Source organism: Podarcis tiliguerta, assembly GCF_965153285.1.
Source record: "Podarcis tiliguerta genome assembly, chromosome: 5".
NCBI lineage: Eukaryota > Metazoa > Chordata > Lepidosauria > Squamata > Lacertidae > Podarcis > Podarcis tiliguerta.
The window spans coordinates 27,294,934-27,304,933 of NC_139538.1; the positions used below are offsets into that span (position 1 = coordinate 27,294,934).

At 47.0% G+C, this 10,000-nt stretch overlaps 1 protein-coding gene and 1 long non-coding RNA gene across 2 annotated transcripts in view; one reads left to right on the top strand and one right to left on the bottom strand.

Moving 5' to 3' along the window:
• Positions 1-1,113, bottom strand: part of ATP1B3 (ATPase Na+/K+ transporting subunit beta 3) — a 33,083-nt gene extending 31,970 nt beyond the window's left edge. Inside the window, exon 1 of the mRNA XM_083443025.1 lies at positions 716-1,113. Within this exon, the coding sequence (XP_083299151.1) occupies positions 716-824 (109 nt within the window). The 5' untranslated portion in view covers positions 825-1,113. The remainder of the gene's footprint in view (positions 1-715) is intronic.
• A 94-nt stretch (positions 1,114-1,207) lies between these two features.
• LOC310678742 lies at positions 1,208-4,178 on the top strand. The gene is made up of 2 exons (XR_014511921.1): positions 1,208-1,561; positions 2,108-4,178. It is a non-coding gene; the product is annotated as an uncharacterized lncRNA (long non-coding RNA).
• Positions 4,179-10,000: the final 5,822 nt, after the last annotated feature.

Genomic DNA, 10,000 nt, shown 5'->3' on the forward strand with positions numbered 1-10,000 from the left:
AGCTCCCGGCGCGAAAAAAGAGATGCAACAGCCCCCGGGAGGAGCGCACCCACGAGGGGAAATCCTTTCCTCCTCCCTATCCCGCCCCACCGCCCCTCTCCCTCTCTCTCTCACTGACATGGGGCGAGAGTGGGGGGTGGGGGACTCCCTAAGAGGACCCTGCCCCGTCCACGCTGACGCAGCTTGCCAGGAAGGAGGAGCCTGGCAACGGCAGAAGGTGGTCCCTCCGTAACCCCCGACGGTGGGGAGCAGCGGGGGGGGGGAGAGGGAGGGAGGAAAAGATAAGGAAGGCGGCGAGAGTCAGCTGGGGACAAGAGCTAAGAAAACAGCCCCCCCCCTCCTCACAACGGGCCCCTACTAGTCGGCTCCCCTGAGGCGGCGAGGCGAGGGAGGAGGGGGAAGGCGGCAGGCTCTTTGGTGGGTCTGAGGAGATGATGCCGCCGCCGCCGCCGCCTCCTCCTCCTCCCGCTGTCACGTTCGGGTGGTCTATTTTTAGACGCGGGCAAGGCGCGCGCAAGAGCCGCTCCCGGCCCGTTGCTGCTGCCGCCCGCCCGCCTCGTGGCCCCCTCGCCAGCTGAGGGAGGGAGAGAGACGGAGAAGCAGAGAGATGCGTGATGGGCAAGGCAAGCGCCCGCCGCGCCTCGCCTCCCACCGCCCCTCGTGCCGGCCGCCCCCTCCCCTCCCTTCCCCGCGCGCGCGCGCTCGCCCTCCTCACCCCAGCTCTTGGCCGTTCGCCCCAGGAACTCGCCGCTGTTGGGGTTGTAGATGAACCGCCGCCACTCGGCCATAGACTGGCTGAAGGGCTTCTTCTCCTCCTTGGCCATAGCGAGAGAGAGACAGAGAGAGGCTGGAAAGAGAGAGGGAGCTCGGCGGTTCGCGGGCGGCGGTTTTTCCCCTGCCGAAACAACAGCGGCTCCTCAGAACCGCTAAGTAACTCTCCCTCAGGCGCCCGGCGGGAGAGCAGAAGAGAGGAAAAGGAAAGAGGGGCTGGGCCAGTCGCACGCACCGAGCAAAACTACTCGCGCCGCCTCTTTCCACTTCCTACGTCAGAACCCGCCCCAGCCAATCGCCGCGCGGCCGAGGACGCCCCGAGCGCGCCCGCCCACCGCGCACCCCCGCAGCGCCACCTGCTGGAGGGATATGGCGGCGGAAAGGGCTTGGGCGCGCGGGAGGCCGGCGGGCGCGCGAGCGAGCGGGGCGGGGGGAGGCCGGCTGGTCAGGAGGCGCCCGCGCGCTCATAGCGGCCCACGAGTGCCCGCCTCCTGCGTGTCAGGGATGCGGAGTCTCAAGCACGCCATCCTCCCGTTTAATATTCTTCCCCCCATGCATCACGTAAGGGTCTTCCCGCCGAAAGAGCAGCCTCATGCCGTCAAGGGGAGATCCAGGGGGGGCAAGAGACAAATGTTCAATTTTTCACACTTTGAGGGACAACTCCCGTCCCGTGACCATATATGGCACGAAATGTTGCAATACGCATGTTGGAAAGAGTATGGTTAAAGATGTGCGCTTCATCTGTGCCTCCAGGCTCTTGATGTTGCGAAATGTTGTAGCCTAGAAAACGGTAGGTAAAGAAACGCATGGGCTTCCTCCCAGCTCCTTCATGCAGAACTGTACAGGATGTTTACCTGAGGTCAGAATTACAGAATTGGCAACTAGAGCGGTAGACGGAGGCCCTGGGCGTTTAACACCCACAGTACATGCAAATATATATTCAAGACTTTTAATCTCTTCCTGGTGTGAAAATCGGAAATTCTGCCTCTTAAGCAAAACCGATAGAAGATGAAAGTTAACAATCCTAAAATGGCAACAGTGGTGTACTATCCGACCTGGAGCGGACTTTGGTAATATGGCCCTCAATATTTATTGTTTTCACAATAATTCAGACCCACTGAATTATCAGTTGTTGGCAAATAACTAGTTTGCAGTTCTGAAAGAACTGAAAAATAAACATGTTATCAATGAACCAATATTCCCATCCAAATATTAAACTGACGCTAAACAGAAAAGTCTCTATATTTTCCTGTTCTCTTTCACTTTAATTTCTTTCTTCCTAGACTATTAACTGCCATGCCTCATGACCTCTCACTCATGTCTCTTCCTTTTTCAGGTTCTAATTACTGCCTTGGAATGTTCCTGTCGATCACAAGCAACTCCTCATCAATGACATAAGAAAAGTATTGCTGGCTCAGGCCAAAGGTCCATGTAGCCTGGCATCCTGTTCTCACTGTGGCTAACTGGATGCCTATGGGAACTCCATAAACAGGACTTATGCGCAATTCAGAACATACAGTACTGCCTCAGACAATGGAGACAGAACATAGCCATCATGGCCAGCAGCCATTAATTTGTCTATACCTTTCTTAAAGCCACCCAAGTTGATGGGCGTCACTACATCTTGCGTGAGAGAATTCTATGGCTTATCTATGTGCTATGTGAAGAAGTACATTGTTTTTTTCTGTCCTGAATCTTCCAACATTCAGCTTCACTGCCTAGGCCCCAAAACCTAGTCTTACAAGTGAGGGACTTCCTCCAATCTTATATAAGCTATATTAAGTCCACTGCTTACTCCAAATGTTCTAACCATTCCTCATAGTAAAGTTGCTTCATCCTCTTTTTCACTTTGATTGCCCTTTTTCTGTACACTTCCCAGCTCTGAAAGGGCTTGTGGGTATTGCACACCCCTCCCCACTTCTTGCAGTCAACACCATTGATTTTCCACCAGCTTCCTGAAGGCACTCTTACCAGAACTTTTTGTTCCTCAGGTGTGCACCTTTCTCTCGCAAACAATTTATGGATAACAGTGCAGGTGGAGATTGTGTATGATCACTTCCTATTTGTCATAGCTGGGTGGGTAGCAGTAGTCCTACATTAAAAAAGTTGTTTTAGGTTTACTTCCAATTATAAGGAGGAAACAAACTGGGACTTTCACAGCAGAACAAATAAATTTCCCAATGTTACCTATGGGGCACTCATTAGTTCTAGGTGTTAACAGAATAAAAGAGGAGGACCAGGCTTGCAAGCAAAGTGTCTCTGTGGGAAAGGCCATGAGGAAATACAAGAACCTCTGGAGGACCACAGGTTCCTCATCCCTAGGATGCACAGATTATAGTCTTGCACTGGTTTAGAAAGGGTGAGGGGCAAGCATATAAAGCACCAAAAATGATGGGGGGGGGAGTATGTCAAGAAAAGCTTCTGCAGACTCAACCATACTGTCAATATAGATAGCAAGCTTCCATTAATTCACCACTGTCCATAGGACAGTCTCTTCCAAATCACATGCCTCACTGTAGCTATATTTAATGGGGGGAAGGCACCTCAGAGGGGTTTGGCAGACCTCTTTCTGAGGTGCCTCTCCCCCTCCGTTAAACTTTGCCTTGGCTGCATTTAAAGGAGTGTGAACACACTTCAGAAAGCGCTTTGCCAACCTCCCTCCATTAAACAGCTCACCCGGGCAACTTGCACTTCTTGCTTATTTGCCTGCCTGCCATTTTGTCATCATGCTGGAGTTGGCATGGCCACACAAACCATTGGCCACATAAACTGAAGCATGATGGCAGCCTTAGATTTTTATATATATGGGAAAATTGATAACTCTACCTCCTCCTATGAAGCCTTCCCAGTATGCCCATATTACACAGAGAACTGTGTGTGGCCAGAGTGCTGCTGCGATTGAGTTTGGATCGGCAAGAGGAGGAAGATTAAAGTGGAGGTGCTGAATGGCGGGAACCTGAGCTGGAGGAGGGAAGACCTCCTTCTTCTGCCCCAACCTCTGCCTCTTGGGAAGGAGAGCCTTCCTGCAAAGCAGAGAGCCCCAGTGGATACTGGGGAGGCCCAGGAAGCAGCAGTGACTAAATAGGAATTGAGCAGCAGGGTGCAATCCTGTCACCTAGAACCAGGTACTGTCTTTGCAGCTTAGACTGAACCCACTCACCCTAACAGAGCACACATTTGTAATCCTGATATCCCCGCTAGTTTGAGTAAGTTTGGCAAGTGAGTGTGCCATTCCTCATCTTTAAAAGCTTGGCAGGCAGGGCATGGAGAGTTGACAACATTGTCATTTCCATCTATGAACTTTTTGCCTTGTTCCTGAACTCCTGAATCATGTCCCCTGAGCTCTATGTCTGCTGCCAAGTCTGTTCCATTACTTGCCTAAATAAATATCCCTTTCTTGCTCCCAAGTAAGAGCCTTTGGCTGTGTGTATTGGGTAGAAGCAAGACAATGTGGGCAAATTACGGTTAAGGTTTTTGCATGCTAATAGGTAACAGTGTTAATTGTTATATGGCATCTCTGCATGCAGACACTCAAAGCTGTTTGCTTCCGACAACTCATTTTGCTGACACTGGTACATGACACAGAGCAAAATGGTGTCTTCCATTGCAGATGCAGGTCTTGCAGTCATGATACAACTGTCCAACTTTCATTGGCTATAGGAACATAGCAAATGTTAAAGTTGTAACCTTTGGAGGACCAATGGAACTTCCTGGACAGCCTTCATGCAATACGGCCACCAAGCAAAGGATCATTAAAACTACTATGTGTATGCCCTCTTGCCATGAGATTTATATGTGCATGCAATTATCTAGAATGTTTTGTCAGCACTGTAGAGAAAATTGCAGATTAAGCCTGGTCTAGATGGCAATCTGATACAAGCAAAAGAGCTTCCTATACTAGCAGCCTTCATTTGAAAGTCTTGTGATAAGGAGTCGCTCTGAGAAAATGTTATGTCTGAAAGAGACAGAGAGAGAAAGAGAAATATCAGGGGGGAAATGCACCACAATTAAATTGGTTCTAGTGCAACTGTAACAAAAGAAAGCCTACTTGTATGAGTGGCAGTTATTAAAAATAATACAGGAGCTGAAATCCTGCTGAGAAAGAAGACCTTTGTTTACAGAGTTGGAGAGGACACATAATACATTTTCAAACTAAAGGTGCCCGACAGCATGTACTTGAATCTATATTTATGTCCCTAAATAGCCTGATGACTTATCTTAAAATAATAGCTGTCTTACTGAAATGTCTATACGTACTGTTCTTGGAATTAAAAATATTAACAGCTTCTTCCCTCTTTCTTTCTTCACAGTCCTCTAAACACACACACACCCTAATTATTTTCCATGGCATTTGGACTACTTCGTACCAGAGTCTCCGGGCTTTGCCTCAGGTTAACGTTAAATTTTTAGCTGAGACCAAGAAACCACATTTTTCTATACTCATATATGAAAACACAAACACTGAATACAAGATCAAGAAAAATTATGGCCTAATATAATTCTATCAAATCCCCAAAATGGAGTGTTAAATCAAACTTAGCATTTATCTTTGCTCCAACATGAAAAAACTGAAAAAGTAGCAAATAGCATTTTTTAAAAAAGAACATGATGCAAAACAATTATTTTGTTGGTCAGCTGATGGAATTGGGTTTTACTGCAGCTAAAGACTGAGACTGGCTGCAATTCTGTACCCACTCTCCCACGAATAAGCCCATGGAGGACTTTTTTGCAGACATGTATAGGATCACACTGTTAATGTACAAGTGGAGAAAAAGGATTCAGCGACACAGAGATCCTATGCTGTGCAAGAGGACACTCACTGCCAGGGGTTAAAGAACAAGTTAAAAATAGAAAGAGAATTCTCCCTCCCTCATCTCTTGGCAAGCAGCTCTTCCTGCAAAATCCCATCCCTCTTTGCTGAGAAAGGATGGGCGTTTTTCACAAGTAGCACGGGTAGCACTTTTTATTCTGGAAGGTATCACTGCTGGATCTTGCTATCACACATTAAAACACGTGTGTGTGTGTGTGTGTGTGTGTTTAATGCATTAACTTTTTCACCAATGTAGCTTTATATATTTCAGATGCAGGGAATGCAAAAAATAATTTGAGCCTCATCACCCATCAACATCTTTCCTCATTTAACTGTATCCATTGCACACTTATATGAATAGTCCTTTGCAGAGCCTTGCAGCCCTCTGATCAGCTTTGCTGATCGTTCTCTTCTCTCTTCACATTCTCCAAACATGCATACCAAGTAAAGCACAGGAGCTGCACACACCCGATACCTTTAAAGCACATTTCCCCTCTCAAATAATTCTGGGCCCTGTAGGTTGCTGGGAATTATACTTCTGAGAGGGGTAAACTACAGCTCTCAGAATTCATTGAACAGAAAACGTGTTTCAGATTTTCTTTAAAGGTGTAGGGTGTTTGCAGCTTCAGCAAAACACAGGTGTTGCAACAAGAATGTGTTATCGCATTCCAATGGCTTCTTACTGTAAGGCAGAAATTTAAACAGACAGGATGTATGTTAATGTGGTGGTTTTTAAAATTCTATCTGAGCCACCCTGAGGTCACATGTTATTAGGGGGCCGTAGAAATATAGAAAAATTAAACAATGTTGAAACGAGGATAGAGGTGGACTCAAGCATTTTGCTGGTTAGTCATTGTAATTATGCTGCCACAGGCTGATCCTAATCTATTTTAAAATGCTGTTTTGTGCTGTAGTCTAAACCACAGAACCTAGGGCTTGCCGATCAGAAGGTCGGCGGTTCGAATCCCCGCAACGGGGTGAGCACCCGTTGCTCGGTCCCAGCTCCTGCCAACCTAGCAGTTCTATAGCACGTCAAAGTGCAAGTAGATACAGTGGTACCTCGGGTTAAGTACTTAATTCGTTCTGGAGGTCCGTACTTAACCTGAAACTGTTCTTAACCTGAAGCACCACTTTAGCTAATGGGGCCTCCTGCTGCTGCCACGCAGCCGGAGCACAATTTCTGTTCTCATCCTGAAGCAAAGTTCTTAACCTGAAGCACTATTTCTGGGTTAGCGGAGTCTGTAACCTGAAGCATATGTAACCTGAAGCATATGTAGTCCGAGGTACCACTGTAAATAGGTACTGCTCTGGCAGGAAGGTAAACGGTGTTTCCGGACACTGCTCTGGTTTCACCAGAAGCGGCTTAGTCATGTTGGCCACATGACCCGAAAAAATTGCCTGTGGACAAATGACAGCTCCCTCAGCCAGTAAAGCAAGATGAGCGCCGCAACCCCAGAGTCGTTTGCGACTGGACTTAACGGTCAGGGGTCCTTTACCTTTAATCCTAATAAAGGACTGTTTTACTCTTCCTGTGTAGTAATAGCATGCATCACACATCTAGATTGTCATGTGTGGATAATGCACTTTTATGAAATTCACATAGATGGAATTGGAAAGCAAGCAGAAAAATGTAAAGCAACATGGCACAAACCAGAAAGATTAGCTCTATAACCAGTGTGGCGAAAGTGGAATTGTGAAAAATTGCTTTCTGCTTAACTGTAAGAAACAGCAGACACATGCTTCTGCAAACTATCAAAAGTGATAAAAGGCTTCCCGCTATAAAGCGAGGATGAAAATGTCTGTGTCACTGTGAAAGCAAAGTGATTGCAAAGGTCTGGCTGGCTGCCACTGAATCAGATGAGTAGTGCACAGCAAAATGGAATCATTGTATAAATTCCCATAAATGCTCCCTACGCACTCAGGCAAGATTCTTTTCTGGCATCAGAACAATGGTGAGAGAGCCCTGTAACCAAGAGGGAAAAAATGGCTTTGATAGTAAGTCAAATGTGGCAACTATTCTGCTCTAAACCTCTCGCCCCATCTGTGCTTGCAATTATAGGATGTTGCAGGTCAATGGAAGGCCCGGACTTTGCAGCACTGTTGTTAAGACAATTCTGTCAAGTAGTCTGCAAGTTTAAATGGTTATATAAACAACAATGAGGAGGAGGAGACAGTAGATATATTCCTGAAATTATGTATTTAGACCTCCCCATCATTTGGGCTGTTTTGAATATAAGTAGTAAATGAGGTGCCATATTTGAAAGCCAGTGTGGTACTTGACAAGAAACTGATAAAATTCAGTCTGAAACATGTATAATGCAAACTTTTGCTGGGCTGCTGTGTTTTTGCAGCCCGATCAAGTGGCACTCTAAACGAATGCTCGTGAGTCAGAGAGGACCTATAAATAGACCCTGCGTGCATGCAAGCACCCCTAACAAGGGTTTAATTGGTGAAAGTTAGCTTTTATGTAGTAGAGTCAGAAGGAAGATTGCTGTACTGGATTGAATGAGCCACTGGCATAAGTTGTCCTCTCTCAGATTTATTCATTTAACTGTGAGATGTGCGTCGTTCGCTGGTTTGAAAGGCCTTACTCTTCAGATCCTTAACCCTAAACTACAAGCCCGTGCCTGTGAAAACTGTTTAACCATTTATATTTAATTAATTTTAATAAATGTATAATAATGGAATGAAACACTGCAGTGTGGACGTTGAAATGCTCGAGTTTTTCCAAGTCAGCTCACTGCAGTTCAGCTGCCCCAGATGCTGCTCATCAAGAGAATATTTGCTTATGCTGAAAAATTTAGCTGATCTGTGCATGCTGCAGGGGCATCAAAGGTTCCAACAGATGGATGCCTTTTCATAAATCTAGACATGGGATGGGAAAAGGCAGAAGATGACTAGGAGGAGAGGTGTCCTTATAGTGGCATATAGGAACATAGGAAGTTGCCTTTAGGCAGAACATGCCGTATTTTTCGCTCTATAAGACACACCAGACCACAAGACGCACCTAGTTTTTGGAGGAGGAAAACAAGAAAAAAAATACTCTGAATCTCAGAAGCCAGAACAGCAAGAGGGATCGCTGTGCAGTGAAAACAGCAATCCCTCTTGCTGTTCTGGCTTCTGGGATAGCTGGGCAGGCTGCATTCGCTCCATAAGACGCACACACATTTCCCCTTACTTTTTAGGAGGGAAAAAGTGAGTCTTATAGAGCAAAAAATATGGTAGGTTCATCCAGCTCAGTATTGCCTACACTGATTGGGCAGCAACTTTCCAGTGTTTCAGGCAGAGGTCTTTCCCAGCCCTACCTATAGATGCTGAAGATTGAATCTGGGACCTTCTGCATGCAAGGCAGGCGCTCTACTGCTAGGCTACAGCCCTTCCCCAATAGAACAAGACATTATCTGTTTTGAATGCATTAAAGGATCAAAGGAGCCCCTTGGATAGCCTGAAAACCAACAGGACACCATAAAAGGCTCATTCTGCAAGAATAATGACATCCAAAATGAACAGGGGAATGGGGAAGCTTCTGAGCAAGGAAATTGTAAAGCTGTGTGTGTGTGTGTGTGTGTGTGTGTGAGAGAGAGAGAGAGAGAGAGAGAGAGAGAATTTTAGAAAAAGCATGATTAAGCAGAAATGATAGGAATGTACATAAACACGGTGCTGAGACAGTGGATATAGTAATATTGTATTCCCCACAATACTAGAACACAATGTAATCCAATCAAATCACTGAGTAGTGGGGATCTAGGATGGTCAGAATAAAATAATTCTAAACCGATTCCAAGTTAATTTTTGCAGTTGGTTGTCACAGGATGTGGAGATGGCCACTATCATTTGATTGATTGGGGGATTGGATAAATCAGAGCCAGCGGTTGGTATTGTTGGGCAATTGCTGGGTCCCCTGTCAGCTCCTGACCTGTCTCCCCACAGCTTCAACCCCCTACCTGCCTTCTTTGCCTGGGTTTTGGTGGCAATGGAATCAGCCCACCCGGAAAGATCTGGCAAAACACCCCACTTCGACACAGTGCTGTGCCACCTCTGCCAGGTTCTCGTTCTCTCCTGGACAGAGGGTTGGCGAAAATAAGGCGGGGGCAGTGGCGTAGCGTGGGGGGTGCAGGGGGAGCCGGCCGCACCGGGCGCAACATCTGGGGATAGGGTTAGGGGGCGCAAATCCACAGGTTAGGGGGCGCAAATCCACGGGTTAGGGGGCGCAAATTACTTGCCTTGCCCCGGGTGCTGACAACCCACGCTACACCACTGGGCGGGGGGGGGGGAGCAAATTAGCTGCAGTTTCTGATCGCAGTTCCCATTGCTGCTCACTTGGTTGCCTGGGCAAATTACCTGTAAAAATAGCTCAGAAGAGGTACGTGTGCTGATTACTGGGGCTTGCTGCCTCCATTCACTCATTAGCTTTTCGAA